The following is a 17,010-nucleotide window of genomic DNA, read 5'->3' as shown; positions in this document are numbered from 1 at the left end:
ATGAGAGACAATGAAGTTTCAGCACGTCCTCAATGTAAAAGTGAGTTCGACGAGTTCTGCATCTAGACCCAGAAGTGTTCCCCTATCGGAGAACAAATAAACTATTCTCAAGTGGTCACAGGTGATCAGTTTTTTCCATGGGTGATAAGCAGTTTTTTTTTATTTGCGATTTATTGACGTATCATTTATTGATATGAGCCAGTTTCATGCCGATGAAGTAACAATTCGACTAAAAATTCATTCAAAACTATTTTGCAGGTCGCGCCAATAATATATTTTTCTGCCACAGCCTTCGTTTCCAAAAAAGTCACGTTCTCAGCGAGCCAAGGCTTGTTCCTCTAGCATTTTGGCTTCCTTGAATTTCGAAAACTTCGAACGCAGCTGGAATAGAATGCAGAAAAAAGAACTTAACGAAAGAGAACTTGAAAGTCAACCGCGATGACGTTATAACGAGAACGTCAATGTCAATCCGGCTACCCTATATTCAACAGTGACATCACATTTATTTCTGAATCACACTCGTGATACAATATTCCCGGGAATAATGTATTTTTTTTTATTATTATTTCCTTCGAACGTCGCTTCAATGTCGTAAATTATAAGTTGAAAGATCCAAGTTAATTATACTGAGAACTATTACTTTGGTAATGAGTGAATATGGATTTGATGCGGACACTTTGCCCGAAATTTATTCGTGACGTTTTCACATTTTAATCGTTCAACATCGAAAGTAATGATGGAAATTACATTGCCTCTCAAAAAATTGAAGTATTTTGAAAAGTTGGCCAATCTCGTGTATCGATATACGCTGCTGCACACCTTGCTTTCACCTGTTAAAAATGTTCTTTATTCCTGGCGTCAAGATGCTGCTGCGTCTCCGGGAACCTTGTGATCATTTGGAAAATTGTACAATTCAATTTATTTCGCATGATTTTAAGTTTCATGATTTTGGCAAGATATCGAAGGCAGTTTCAGAGCGCAGTAATCGATAGTATTGACGATCAAAGATATTGTCATTTTTCCATGTTTTTTTTTTTTTTTTGACATTGTCGCCTCGGTGCGATACGCGGGGAAACGCGGGATCAATAAGAGAAGGAGAGTAAGTAGGGATAACGCAATACCGGCGGCGCGACTTGCCGGCATCAGACATACCGTAGGCGTGCTCAATTGTACGAGCTCCGACGTTTCTTTTCTCGTTCTTGTCGACCATAAACGTTGTCATTGTCCTCAAATATGAGTCTCTCATTATCGAGAAAAACAGCATGAATTTTCGAAAAGTGTAAAATAAAAAATGGAAAAAACTCGATTGGAAACGGGAAATAAAATCACCACTCATCCTCTTTTTACTAAATTATTTATGGCGATGAATTTATGATGATTGGAAATTATGATCAAAGATGAATTTATTGTATCGAAAAGGTGTTGAACGGTTTCTCAATAACTCGTTAATTCGGTGTTCAAATTTTGGGGACGAGCGACACTTTTTGTCGAATCACTCATTCCGTTTATATACGATTCATTAAGTTCAATCTGTTATTCAATATTTCCAATCTCGTGGAATTTTTACGAATTCGCAGAAAGACATGACGAATTTATTTTCCAATTAGATAGAGCGATAAAATTTGACTTACACGTGAGAAAAAATACATGACAGCTGAATTGGTAAACTCCAATCAATATTTATAAGAGCGAAATAATCTGAAACGAGCATACAATCGCACACGATGAGAATCTCATGAATAAAATTACACGCCCGATTTATTTTTGTGCGCAACTTTCATCCGACTCGAATGACCGAAAAACACTGACCGAAGCTCTATTCCTTATTATCCATCGGCGTACTTATCAGCTCGACCGAGTAGTAAACGTGCCCCGGAGTCAAAAACCAGCGTACAATTATCCTCAGGGTCAGAATTGATAAAACTCAGTTCTAAGCTTATTGGAACGAATTTACATTCCCTGCTCTTTTATTCTAGACTTGGTTCGATACTTTTATACGTGACAAATATGATTTTTATACGTGAACTTTTCGACCGAAATCGGAATATTTCATCTTCAATTAAAAGAAAAATTAGACACAGGAAATATCGATAAATTCGGGAAATGTGAAAAATTTCATGCATTTATAAAAAAAATCATTGAGATAAATTTGGAAAAAAAACTTCATCGTACATTCATCCAGCATTGAAATGACCTTTGGTTTTTTTCATTCATAAAATTCGGCACGAGTCGAGAGAGAAAGAAAAACAGAAATATTGCTGTATGTTAGCCGGGCGAGCTAGTAGAGGTGCGCGGTCAGTTGAGAGCTCAGTCGCGTCGGCGAGCCAGTGCCGCGCGGACGTTCAGCGATTACTGGGTACCGAGTGTATCGATTTTTCTGCAGTAGCACGTGCGTTTGATGCTAATTTATCGTTTTGTGAAAATAGCTCATTAAAACAGTGTCGGGGACGAATCGGGCGATTTTCGACACCAATTTTTTTGTTATTTGCGCGATCCACGTTATTTAAACGTTATAATAAATCCATATGTGCACTAAAAGGAAGTCGATATTGACGGTAAATCGGGAGGAAGTGAGCCCGGTTAAACCCATTAAAAAATCGCGAGTTTCGGTGCCTTGTCAGCTGTCGAAATCTGCCTTAGAAAATTGTTCCCATCTGGCACTAAAATTTCTTACGTTTTGTCGATTATTTTGTCGAAAAGTGTATCCAAATAACGGTGGAAGCGTTCAACGATACTTTATTAATCAAATTATTCCCATGGCATATAGTTTTTATATTTGGCTTTTTGACGGTGAATTTTAATTGGATCGCAATGCAGAATGTATGCCGCATTGAATATTTCTCTGTTCCGGCGCAAATCAAGATTTTCTCCCAATCTCAGTACATTTCGATGTGACCAAGAGATTTTTTGATCAATCCTCTTGAATCGCATTTGCGTGGAATTTTATTTCAATGACGACGCGATATTACAATTATAACGAATCGTTTAAATCGCCTCGCGAATCAATCGACGCTTTGTTTTTTATCGTCATTGTTATCCAGCCTGCCGTTCTTATCACAGAAAATTTTAAGCCGACGTGAAATTCGTGATATTTATGCTGTGATGTGTTTATGACCTTGCAGTGGATAAGAAAAGGAGAATAGAATAGTGCATTTAACGTGCATTCGGAATGTCTCTTCGTTAAATGGAGCATCAAAATGCCCGTGGAGAAAAGGCTTGTCCGCAAGGTAATTCTCATTAACATGACAAATTATTGAGCACTGGAAGCAGAGGGGAACAACGGTTCTTTCTGTTTTTCATTCGTTATAAATTTCGAATTTTAGTACACGTGGGCTCGAGGTTATTTTTGTTTTTCGGCCAAGTGTCGTGGAAATTTATTCGAGGCTTTTGATGGAAATTGGAACAGCTTATCCCCGGAGTTGAAAAAAGTAACAAAAGACAATGAATGAGGAATATCGGCTCGAGCCGAAGGTTCAAAGAACTTGGGAAATTAGATTTCGTTATCTCGCACTCTTCTTCAACTGAAATACGTATTGCCCGCTGTTTATGTTCTTTATCGATGACTTCCTATACAGTCGACTCTAGCCTCGATCATACGGAGGAAAAAACTGATTAGGCTCTTCGCTGACGTTGTTCGGTTGACCCAACTGTGTACATGTGAGATTTATTCTTTTCCGTTATCGAATTGAAATTTTTTAACGATACCAAATATTTTGTACGATTTCACGAAGTTTGACGCTTTTTTTTCTTCTCTCTTTAATGAAAAAAGTAAAGTTTTTTCATCTTCCAGAGCTCGTTGTTCGTGTGATTCTACAGCGATAAAATATTTTGTTTCCGTATCACCGGCACGCGCATCGCCGAACACTCGGTTATCTCGCCTCGACGGACTTACGAATTTTGCTGCAAAGCTGAGGAGTTTTCCTCCCGTCAGTTGAGCAATCGAAGAAAAATATTCGTCACCTTAATCTTCGTTGGAGCACGAAATTCTACAAATTTTTCTTAATTCGTTTAAGTAACGTGAGAGCGCTCTCGCGTTCGGAAATAGTATTCGTTGTTTCGCAATCAACGTTTCTGTCACCGTTCCAAACTCGTCTCGTTACGTAATCATAACAAGCAATCAAGTTCAACGAGCAGGTTGTGTTCGCCGCTAGGTTGGCGTGTGTGATGTCATCGAGCAGCGCTCGAACTGATCGAGTGATTTTCACATTCATTTCATGATTTTATGGTCAATTATTTTTTTCCCATACAGATTGCATTTTCAATTCATTTTTTATCATCCGTTACAATTTTCCATACGTCGCTCGTGGTTTTGTCACCGAATATCATCGATCGCATCACTTGCTGTCGTGCATTATAAAAATATCACTGACTTCGAACTGCACAAAATCTCTGCCGAAATGAAAAGAAGAAAAAAAAAGAATCAAATCCCGATCGAATCGTGACGAGTTCGAACGAAACGAATAATCCACAGGAAATACAGAATAATTATAGACGCTAAGGAAGTTTAGAATTACTCGTGTCAGCTGACGCTTCGAGACTCAACGAGCTAAGAGAGTTTTTCGTTTTCTTCCACCCGAGGCAAAGCGAAGAGTCGAGAGTTTCGAGAGTAGGAGGAACGAACTTATTAATAGACAATTTTTTGCAATGAATACTCGTACGAACCATTTCAGTTGAGTTTTTACAGACGCTTTGGTCAGAATGCGTTTCGCGATAACGCGCAAGCGACTACCGCAGTCGTTGCAACTTCCGTAACGAAAATTCGCTATTTATGTTGGTGTCAAATAGAAAATAGTAAAAAGAAAAAATGATGAAAAATTGAGTATTCAAACGGCGTCAAAAATAATGTGTGCTACTGATATCACTCGTCGCGTCTTTTTTCCTGCTGACGTTTGAACAAATGTGGTTTGCCGAGTATTTCGAGTCTAACGCACTCGCCAAAGCGTCAGTTCGGCAGTGTCAAATCGTGTCGTTGGCTTTCGTCGTCCAAGATCTTGAGCTCGTCAAACTTCGTTCGTCAACGCGTTTATCGAAAAAATAATTTTTCCACTTTTTAAATGTACACTCGCCAGCTGAATATTTTGTTTCTTCCTTGAATGTCAAAATTTCGAATTGAGTTTCATGAGGAGAACAATGTGTCGGGATCACGCATCAACCAATCACGTGGACAATGCTAACTTCGACGTATCTCTTGTCATTGCTGTTACAGCGTGTTCTTCAGGAACAAAGGCCGCTGCGTACTTTCCGTACCGAGTTCAACATTTACGAAAGCACCACGAGCGAGGAACGTTACACCTCGACAACTACACATTACACACAATCGCAGTGAGTACTAGAAGACGTTCATTGTGAAAGCGTCGTTTTAATTTAAATACTTTTGCGCTAATGATTTTTTGTTTTCTTTCCTTTTTTTTTCCTTGAGCCATTTTACAATTGAGAATGAGGCACGAATAACTAAAAATGTAGCAATTAGATTTGTTTCTTTTAAAAGGAACTTCACAATATTCAACTATTTTTACAACTCGAGCCATTTTGATGTTTTTCAATGCAGTTTTATTGCGTGGATAACTTTTTAACAGATCCCAACCTATTTCTGATTCAGCTAATCTGTGGTATTACAAATGAAAAAGGTATTCAAACGCATGGATTTTGTAAAACAAATTTAATTATCGAAAATTCTGGTTTCGTGTACATGTCCTTGAAAGTTATCGTTTTGCAACTGGCATCTCTATGGAACAGAAATAATTTCTGCGGCGTTTGTTTCGCGAACGGTCCCCTGGGGGACAAAGATCGATGTTTTAACGGATATTAATTTAAATTAATTTGAATTGATTGACAGATACTCGAGCGAGCGTCATGAATCATCGCGAACGGTATCGAGCGAGTTGCAGCATCAGCAGAATGTATCGTCGCGGGAATCATCGCCTCTCAAGAGGCCCCACGGGGCCCATAATCACGGGGATTACGTATCGACGAACGGGGATAACAAAAATCGTGAGATCAGCGAGATCGATTATGCCCGTTCGCCCCGTAAAATTGCAACGACCACGAGTACGATGCAATTTAGCGAAATTCGTAATATGAAAAAGAGCGATATAAGTGAAACGAGGGATAATATAATCGAATCGAGGGGTATAGTTGATCCGAATACGGGTGACGTAATAACAGTTGGGGAAGCTATAAGCCGACGTATACTGGACGTTAGAACTGGTAGAATAGCGACGACAACGAGCAACGGTACGGCGAACGAGGGTGGTAAAGGTGGCGAGAGCGTCAGTATATCAGATGCGGCACGCATGAATCTCATTGATTCCGAACTCGCGAGTCGTTTGTTAGGACCATGCGGTTTTACCGAGGACGGACGTAGAGTTTCGTTGCTCGAGGCGATACAGCGTGAATTATTGGATGCTGAGCGTGGCGACGATAGAGTTAAGGTAACGTACGTCACTGATACGGTTGGTCACAGCGTTGCCGATGCGATAACGAGGGGTTTGTTGGATCCGGAGACTGGTCTTTATTTGACGGAAAATAACGAGAGCATCACCATCGAGGATGCTTATTCGCGGGGTTATTTGGTAAGAATAGATCGTACGGTTAAGATTCGTCGGGGTTCGTTGGCACTCGCCGATGCGGTGTCACAGGGCCTCGTTGATGAGAGACAGGGCCACGTTATCGATCGTAACACCGGTGACAGTTATTCCCTCGACGTAGCTATTAAACGAGGCATCATCGATCCGGACGTTCGAGAAATAGTTGACACGAGAAACGACACAAAAATAACGGTCCACGATGCGATTCGAGAAGGCATTATAAATCCTAAAATTGGCAAGTACGTTAACGAGAACATCGAGAAGCTTAGCTTCAAGGAAGCTCGCAGAAGACGACTCATCGTCAAACCAATGACGCTCAAAGATTGTTGCGACCTTGAGATTATCGATGCCAACGGTAGAATTTCTAGTCCAGCTGGAAAAACGAAAATCGGTATTATCGAAGCGATCAACATCGGGGTTTTGGATTCCGAGAATGTTAAATCCGTCACGGATACTCGAACCGGCGATTTGTTAACGCTTTCCGAAGCATTGTCGAGTGGAATTATTCAACATGATGGCTACTTCCGTGACTTGCTCAACGACGAGCTCATCACCATACCTCAAGCCGTTGATCGTGGCCTCGTCACTTCCGTCGCACAAAAATCCATATTCGATATCGACGGTTTCAAAGATCCCACGAGCGGTGAATTCGTCAGTTTTAATCGCGCCCTTCTCAAGGGTCTCGTTAGCCCCAAAAACCGCGGCAGTTTTGTCATTGACACCGATACCGGTAAAACCGTTTCGTTTAACGAAGCTATCGATCTCGGTAACGCGAGACCCGAAGTTATGGAAATGTTGAATCGCGGCATCGGCATTACTTACGATGGCAGCGAATTGAGCGTTATGGAAGCCGTATTGAATGACTTTTTGGATCCGAAGAGCGGGCAACTGTTGAATCCGAGAACTGGACAACAAGTACCGCTCGAAGAAGCGATCAAACGTGGCCTCATTACACCCGACGGTGCTGCATTACTTGCCAGCTTATTGAACATCACGGTAACTACACAAACTGTAACGAAAACCATCAAGAAATATGTCACGATCACCGCGGACGGCGAGACCGTCACGAGAGATTACAAAATTTCGTACAACGAAGCGCTCGAGAGAAATCTCATCGACATAAAAAATAACGAATTCCGGGATCCCGACAGTGGCAAGGTGCTAGACGTTTCTACTGCTATTAGGGAAGGATTGTTGGGTCGCGATAATGCGCCTTTCGATCAGACCGAGAGACCATCGCCCAAGAAAACTCGTGATATACCCTCGAAACAAATGATCTTTGAATCAACGCTTTACGCCAGAGTCGGTGATGATTTCGAGCGTGAAAAAACCGCTTCTCCGCCCAGAGCTGTAGGTACAACGACCACGATAATAACCCACAGTGTTGTACCGAAACAGAACACTGAGACATCCATGGACAGGCCTGTTCCCGAGGAAACGAAAAATATAACGAAAGTCAGAGTAGAACCCGACCGATTACGATTAGAGTCGAAGTCTACCGATGAATTCTCTTCTACGAGGGAAACTACTATCTCGAATGTAAAATCTAGCTTTGAAAAGTCGAGGATAGATTCCTACGAATCTGAAAAAACAACTTGTTCCTCTCCGAGGAAAAAAGTAAAACAAGTTCCTGCGGATAGAATTCCCAAGCCCGAAGAGCCAGAGCTGCTGATGGATCTCGATTCCGGTACGAAAACTTCCGGGGCCAATTACACAACGGAATCAAAGTTGTTTATTGATCACGAATCGACCTCGATGGAGAAAAGAATTTTTGAATTGCCCAGCGAAGGTTGGATGCTCGGTGAAGCAATAGAGAAACAATTTTTTGATCCCGTCACAGGTCTCTTCGCAATACCCGACACCGACAGACTCGTTTCTTTCGAGGAATGCGTTAAAATCAAAATCATTAATCCTGATTCAGCGATCGTCGTTGACCCCAACAACGGACGGAAGGTTTCGCTTCTTCGAAGTTTGGAAAAAAATATTCTCGATTCTACCGGACATTACCTCACTCCAACAAAATTATCGATGAAAGAGGCGATCGCTAGGAATCTCGTGATCCTCGAACATACGAGCGTTTCTGTGGAAAAAGCGAATCCAAGACTGTTACAAATCACGAGAGTTACAGGTCAACCCGACAGAGTTGAAGTTACCGACGTTAACGATCCATCCAGAGCAACGGAAATTGAAATTTCCGAAGAATCATTTACTTCCGATCCCGTTCAAGTGACTCAAAGTATTATTTATGATCCGGCAACAGCATTGGTCATTTTTACCGATACCGGAAAATCAGCTAACATTCTGGCAGCCGTAAACGAAGGTACATTAAATTCCGAGACCGTAGTTGTGAAAGATCCGAAAACGGGTCAAGATTTGACAATCGTCGAGGCGATTGAGCGGAATATAGTGGATCGTAAAACCGGCGATTACACGGACTCGACGGGACGTAAAATATCGTTGATCGACGCTGCGAAATTCGGCGTCGTTGCAGTTCTAGGCACGCCTCTTGTTGCCGCCGCAGCTGCAGTTGAAGCTGTCAAGAAAGCAATGGTCAAAGATCCGAAAACCGGTGAAACGATACCTCGTGAAGTTGCCATTGAGCGTGGACTCGTGCAGCCCGAAATACCTAACAATTTCGAAACAACAAAGATGATCGATCTTGAAGATTCCCGAAGAGAAACTTCTACGGTTGAAACTGAGGAATCGCAATTAGTTACAAAAATCATTACCGACGACTCCAGGGTGATGATTAAGATTCACTCACCTGCTGAAAATGTCGAAATTCAGGAGACAACAAAAGAGCAGCCACCGGAAGCATCGTCGAAAATTCAAGATACTGCAAAATCCGATGAGCAAACTGTCGCGACGTGTTCATTGGCTGAAAAAACGCGAAACCGTGTCACTACCGAGCCAAAATACAAAGTGACGATAGGACGTGCTCGCTCGGTGTCTCAGAGTCCTGAGAGAGAAGCTCGCCCCATTGTCTTGCAAAAAATGCGCAAGAAAATAGTCAATCCTCGTGAAGCATTGGAGTCAGGTATGATCGACGAAAAAACTGCACAGACTCTGGAGCAAGTGATTCCCGAATCTGACAGGGAAATTCACGATGTGAAAGAAATAATGAAAGCCAAAAAGATGGATCCGGACGATGGTAGAGTGAAAGATCCTCAGAGTGGTGATGTAATATCCATCAGAGAAGCTATAGATCGTGGTATTTTGGATTCCGAGAGTGCAGACATACTCGTACCATTAGCGGCAAGCTTATCCGTGCCTGGTCTTTACAGGCAGGGTTTGCTCGATCGTGAAGAGAACAAAGTCATTCATCCGGAAACAGGACAACTTTTGAGCTTAAACGAAGCGATTGTATGTGAAATCGTTGATCCCGCGTCAAAATTATCACAGGAAAATGGGAATTTGACGATATCGCGAGCCATTGAAAAAGAAGTAATAGATGGTGACAGATCGACGGTTAAAGTTGACGACGTGAGCGTCAATTTGGTCGAAGCAGTCGAGAAGAACGTTTTCGAACAAGACAAGTCTGCGGACGATAATTCTCTTTCACCTTTAGGTATGACTTTCGCTCTTGCGGTAAAGCGAGGTCTCGTTGATGCTGAAAAACGGGAAATAACGCATCCTATAACGGGCGATAAAATCAGCTTGGAAGGAGCGATTAAAAGTGATTTCATAATGGCTCTACCACATCCGTCAACTTCCGACAGCGTCGACTTGATGAAAGCCATTGAGGAAGGACTCATCGATGAGAAAATATCGACCTTTACTCATCCAAACAGTGGAAAAGTTGTTTCGATTGCCGAGGCTGTAGAAACTGGTCTCCTCGTTGTCGAAAACGAAATACAAAGAAATGTCAATGTCACTGCTGTCACAGAAACCGTCACTTCTTATCACACCGTCACGACTAAAACTGTGGCCATTTTGCCGGGCTATACTTTGATCAATTCCAACCAAGTACAAAACACGAAAACCGGGCAAGTCATGGACATTTCCGAGGCCCAAAAACTTGGTATCGTCAAGGATGAATCGGTAACTAAAGAAGAGTTTACAACGAGAGACAAAAAGACAACTTTCAGTGATGCAATTGAGAAGAATTTGCTGGACGTGACTTCGGGAACTTACAAAGATCCTGCAACTGGTGCTACCATGTCAATCAGCGAAGCTATCGCTGCTGGAATTCTCGATACATCGGGACAAACAGAAAGTGAGCGTCCACCCATTATGAACAACGAATCCATGACGATTCTCGATGCTGTGGAGAATCTTTACGACGATAAAACTGAAAAGTTCCAAGATCCTCGTACCAAAGAAATGTACAGTCTTGCCGAAGCCATGGAAATCGGTCTCGTGGAATCTGACTCCATGGTTTACGACGTTAAAACGTCTGAATTCGTTACCACCAGAGAAGCCGTTGCAAATGGACTTTTGGATCCGAAAACAGGAAAGGTGACGAATGACAGTGGAGCTACGATGTCCGTTGCGGATGCAGCCAAACTCGGCCTTCTTGCTGTTGTTGCGGCTCCAATATTAGCTGGTAAATGTGTCGTCGATGCGATTAAAAATCGTAGTCCTGGAGAAAAAATAGCGACAGCCACATCTGTTGAAAAAACGACAACGATTGGTGAGTTGAGTTCAACGAATCGGCTCGTACCGAACGACGAACACGGAGAGACAAAAATAAATGATAAAAGCACGGAGGCTTTAAAAACTCAGCCAGAATCTGTACGCCCAGAAACGAACATGGACAAGATTCCCAAGGAACAAAGATTCATTAAAGAACCGATAAAACGAGATGAAATCGACCTGGTAAACAAGGAAGCTGAAGCAATTCCACAAGAATTGAGTTTTGCAACAAAACCAGGTACAGACATTGCCGAGGTTCCGGAAACTCCGGGAGAATCGTCAAATCTTGAAGCGATGTTTGAGCAAGATGTAGAACCTTGCAACATTCAAACGACCCTGGACAACGCGATAAAAAATCAGTTGATTGAGCCAAAAGAATGTCGAATACTCGTCGGCGAGCGTGAGTTGCCACACACAATCGAAGAATCGTTGGAAAAGGGAGAAATTTATCTGAATGATATGATCGTGATTCTAAACAGAAAAATGATATGTCTGATCGAGGAAAGAACGCGATACAAGATAACGATAACGCGCGAGCTTACAGCTGAAAACTTGGCAGATGATGGTGCTTACGATTTGGAAACAGAGAAATTTGTAGACCCCGAGACCGGTGCAACGGTGTCGTTTCACGATTTTGTTCTCAAACTCGAGATTCTCGACCCCGACAACACTTGGGTCAAAGATTTGTCAAGCAAAAATGGAGAATATGTCGTACTCCGTGAAGCTATAAACCGTCCGTTATTGGATCGAAATTCCGGCTATATGGTCGATCCCAAAACTGGCAAGAAAATTCCTTTCTTCGAAGCCATCCAACTTGGCCTCATAGTGCATCGACAACCGGTTATCGACGATGAGAGTTTGGCTCTGAGCCTTGAAGAAGCTGTTCAAGCCGGCTTGTGCGATCCAACGAACGGCATTCTTCAAGATCCAAGATCTGGAGAAACGATGACACTTCTCAAAGCAGTCGAAGCTGGACTCATCGACCCGGAAAGCGTTAGCATAAGAAATCCTGCGAACGACGAAGTAATGCCTCTCTACGAGGCTGTTGATGCTGGAATCGTTGATTTGCAACGTGGTGTTATTATAAACGTCGACACGAGAACTGAGATCGACATCAAAGTCGCTTTCCAACGAGGTCTCGTTGTACCGGGTCTTAGAAAACCGATAGCTCTCGAAGCGATGATAAACAAAGGATTGTACGATCGTGATTCTGGCAAACTTCAAGATCCACTTACGAAGCAATACATCGACGTTGAGGAAGCAGTCAAAAGGGGAATCGTTGACGCTTTCATAACCGAGTGCAAAGACACGAAAGCCGGTGCTTTTGTCTCGCTGGATGATGCTCTAACGACCAATCTTGTTAATCCAAGAATTGGTCGTTTCCGAGATGTCAAAGCTGGTGAATATTTGCCTCTTGACGTTGCGCTGACGAAACGATTGATTTTGACAACTCCATTCGCTCCCAGTCTCATCGATGCCATTGTCCAAGAATATTATTCACCGAAATCCGGCCTAGTTCTAAATCCAATGACCGGAAACGAGATAACCGTTAGCCAAGCCGTAGCCGGCGGTTTTGTCGATGTCAGTAGAACGAGAATAAAGGACGAAAGACGCGACAGAGTCGTAACTGTTAGAGAAGCGCAAGAAACGAGATTGATGGATTTGGACAGAGGAATTGTACTTTACCCTCATACGATGTCCCTCGACGTAGCTTTTGAGAAGGGTTACATAATGAGTACCGCCAAGCCTTGGACTCTCCAACAGGCTTTGGCGCATCAAAGTTACAATGGAAATACCAGGGACTTCGTGATCGATGGTGAGCGCCAATCTCTTGAAGGTGCCATTTCGAGGGGGTACATAAGTCTCGATGGTCCATCGATCAAGGATCCGCGTACCGGCGACGTTATAACACTCGGTGACGCCATAAAACACGGTCTCGTCGATACGAAAAATGGCACCGCGATAGATCCCTCAACCGGTACACAAATGACGTTGATCGATGCCCTCGATCGCGGGCTCGTTGTCCCAGCCAAACGAAAAATATCTCTCCCCGAGGCTGTTTTCAAGGGCTTTTACGATCCGAAGACTGGACAATTTACGAGTCTCGAGACTCGCGAGAAAATCCCGACCGATCAAGCAATCAAGGAGGGCGTGATTGACTCGACATCGGCAATCGTCAGACATTCGAACGGTGAATTAATGACTTTTGATCGTGCCATAAAAGAAAAAATTGTTGATCCCAAGAGCGGAAGGATTAACAGCGAGAAAGGTAATCCTGTTGATTTTCACGAGGCGCTGGAGCAGGGTATTATTCTTGAGACACGAAGACCCATGACCTTTAGCGAAGCCATTCTCAAAGGCATACTCGATCCAAAAACTGGATTGTTCTTGGATTGCAAAACCGGAGCTTACATGACGCTTTCACGTGCCATAGAGAAAAATATCATCGACGCCGATTCGGTTTACGTTAAAGACAAAGCAACTGGCTTCTCGCGACGAATCACTCTTATGGAAGCTGTTAGAATGGGTAACGTCGATGGCGCGAGTGGTCGAGTAAAGGATTTCACAAGAAATGATCTTGAAATATCATTGCACGAAGCCTACGACGTTGGGCTTATCGTCGATAACAAAGCTGCGGTTTCGCTGCAACGAGCCATTCATCAGGGATTGTATGACGATAAAACAGGCAAAATTACCGATCCTAGTAACGGGAGATCAGTTACTTTACACGAAGCGATGAGAAAGTGTATTATTAGCCCGAAATTGGCCTGCTACTGGGACAAAAGAGGCGAGAGTCTTCTCTCGTTGGCTGAAACTTGTCGCGCTGGTGTTATTGATCGTAGATCCGGTATGTTCAAAGAACCTGTAGCGAACTGTCCAATTCCTCTATCACTCGCTTTGCAGCTGGGTTTAATCCTCGATATCGAGAGCGCCAATTTTAGTCTGTACGAAGCGATCGAGATGGAGCTTTACGACGTGCCATCCGGTAAATTCATTCACCCTTCGACTAATCGTAAGTTGACACTGGCAGATGCTTGTCAGGACGAGCTCGTGAATCCTCGTTCGTCGATCGTAAAAAATACGAAGCTCAACAAATACGTTGGTTTGGAAGAAGCTATAGAGGATGGAATAATCGATGATACGCGCGGAACTTACAAAATCATCGAGCTCGATCGTGCCATGGATTTTTCAGAAGCAAGGAAGAAAGGTTTCATCGTACCAGCGAAGAGACCTTTGTCGATCGAGGAAGCTGTAAAATCAGGTCTCTATCGTGGCGACAGTGGAAAATTCGTCGATCCCTTAGTTAACGAATTCCACGATTTGACGCAAGCCCTGGCCTCTGGTCTCGTCGACCATGAAACGACCGCTCTCAAGGACGCTACGAGCGGACAAATAAAATCACTGCAAGATGGAATCGACGACGGTACGATCGACGTGCCAAAGGGTCGTGTACTCGATCCAAAAACCAAACGCTCTTACAACATCGACATTGCACTCGAGCGTGGCTTGTTGGTTACGATCGACAGACCTCTGACCTCTAAATCCGGGCACAAGACGCCCACGGAATTAGAGAAAAATCCTAAAGGCAAAGGAGTCAGAGACTGCAGCCTAGAAGAGGCAATTGAGTACGAATTGGTAGATCCAAAAACATGCGTCGTTAAAGACTCGCGAAATGCTCGTTTCGTAACCCTGGCGAAAGCTCTCGAAGACAAGATTATTGATCCTTCGATAAGAGCGACGATAGAGCCGCAAAATGCGGGCAGCAGCGCAAGATTCATCAAATTCGAAGATACACATGTTTACATCGTCGAGCCGACAAGCTTCGAAAAAGCAGTTGAAAACGGTTGGCTAAATCTAGAAAACGCGAGATACACGGACCCGGAAACTAACGAAGTATTGTCAATAAAGGATACCTTTGCTCGTGGTGTAGTGGATCCAGATTCGGCGTTGATAAAAGATCAACAAAAGAAAAAACTGGTCAAGTTGCCAGAAGCTTTCAGGAAAGGCATAATGGATGGTGAAAAAGGCCACGTTTTGGACACAGCAACCTCGAAATTGAACAGTCTCGAAAAAGCCGTTGAAATTGGTCTCTTGATGACACAAAAACAGGGCTTCTCCTTCATCGAGGCTTTACAATTTGGCCTCTACAATCCAACCACTGGTAGCTTTAGTGATCCGTTCAATGTAACCTCGGTGCTAGAACGCAAACGTTTGACACTCCGTGACGCGATAGATAACGGTTTGATCGATCCTTCGACCACGGTTATTAAAGATCCGGTTAACGGTAGAATAACGAGCTTGCTAGAAGCTCTTAACGAGGGCAGAATAAATAACGCGACAGGCAAATTTATCGAAGATCCTGAAGGCAAAGACCTTGACTTCGCGAAGGCACTGGAGCGGGGTTACATACTCGCCGCTGAAGCTAGGGTAAGTCACAGCCAAGATTGTCACGTATGTTACGAAAATTCGTTAATACAACAATCATATTTTGTCGATACGCTTGCGAGCAGGTTACGGACTATTGCGATTTTTTTCCCTTTTTTTCTTTATTCTACGACTACTCGCTTCGAAATTCGTTTCATTCTTACACCCTTTTAATGATGACGCAAAGGGTTTGTCTTTCGTTACTTATGCCGCTCGTGAATCGGATGTATTGTTTTTTTTTTCTTTACATTAATACAGCTTTTGGTGGCATGGTCCCCGCATGGACCTCTTATATTAATACATTCGTGGGCTTTTCATGTCACGTCGAACGATTTATAATTCACCTAACAGCCATTATTGCTTTCGATCCAAATTCGCCCTATTTTTATGATGTAGAACATTTCCTTTGACTCCAAGCACCAATTTCAATGCTATTGAAAGAGCCTTTTTTGTACATTGCCAATTTATGATCAAGTTTTAGGTTCTCCAGCATGCGAGCAGATACTTCAATTAGTCAGATTGTTTCGTCTTTCCTCTCTGACCGCAAAAAAAAACAATCTACGAGATATTAAGTCGATATGTGTAATATCTTCGTAAAATTTAAAAAAAAAAAAAAAAACTATGATTTACTTTTAAAACGAACCATTTGTCGATGAGAAGTTGTATATCGTCACTTTTCACAACGAATCGTAATCTAGACTTGGATTATGGAATTTCTTTACCCAATGAAGTCAAATTTGCAACGAAAGTAATAAAACTGTTGACTGGGGAAAAAAAACGTTCTACTCGATTTAGAATCGCCTGTGCGGAACTCTACAAATCATTTACATGAGATGGTCGGGATGAAGCGATCAACACGAAATAGTCTCCTGCATTTAGAAATCGCACAATACAAAGTAGTGAATTTTTGTACGATTTTTCAATTATATTTTCTTCAATTTCTTTCCTTAAGTCGTAGAATACGAATGAATTATAATTTATTCATTGATATACACAGATAGACCATCCCATGTGAAAGTTCGAACATTATACCGGCTTATAATACGTTTGTCTCGTTTTTCCAGTGTGCCCATGTTATACGATACTTACCATCCATGTGCTTCTTATTATTTAACACGGGGGAGCTAATAAACAACCAAGAAAAATTATTAAAATTCGAAAATTGCCATCCAAATGTTTGACACTAACCAACGGAGAATTGTGATCTGATCGTACCGCTGACAAGACGGAGACGAACAAAAAAAAAGAAAGAAAAAAAAACGTACATACACCCCCCACACAAAGACGAGAAGAAAAGAGAATGCATCGGCGGCCTGTCTCGCTCACAAAACATCATAACATACTTCTCAACTTCGCTTGAATA

The 17,010-nt window shown here is 42.5% G+C and overlaps 1 protein-coding gene and 1 long non-coding RNA gene across 37 annotated transcripts in view; one reads left to right on the top strand and one right to left on the bottom strand.

Moving 5' to 3' along the window:
* Window positions 1-17,010, top strand: part of shot (dystonin-like protein short stop) — a 213,237-nt gene that overhangs the window by 163,683 nt on the left and 32,544 nt on the right. For 34 of the 36 annotated variants that reach the window (XM_043411243.1, XM_043411241.1, XM_043411237.1 and 31 more), the window contains 2 exons: window positions 5,207-5,322; window positions 5,837-15,650. In XM_043411243.1, coding sequence (XP_043267178.1) covers window positions 5,207-5,322; window positions 5,837-15,650 — 9,930 coding nt within the window. Of the gene's footprint in view, window positions 1-3,122; window positions 3,228-5,206; window positions 5,323-5,836; window positions 15,651-17,010 lie in introns of those variants that run through there. The other 2 variants (XM_043411245.1, XM_043411248.1) reach the window with 2 other exon arrangements.
* Window positions 170-4,597, bottom strand: LOC122406058 (uncharacterized). Its single transcript, XR_006259886.1, has 2 exons — window positions 1,632-4,597; window positions 170-381 (listed from the first exon to the last, which is right to left on the bottom strand). It is a non-coding gene; the product is annotated as an uncharacterized lncRNA (long non-coding RNA).

Source organism: Venturia canescens, chromosome 2 (genome assembly GCF_019457755.1).
Source record: "Venturia canescens isolate UGA chromosome 2, ASM1945775v1, whole genome shotgun sequence".
Taxonomy (NCBI): Eukaryota; Metazoa; Arthropoda; class Insecta; order Hymenoptera; family Ichneumonidae; genus Venturia; species Venturia canescens.
The sequence above is the reverse complement of the archived record's forward strand: the minus strand, read 5'-3'. Positions and strand labels throughout refer to the sequence as shown.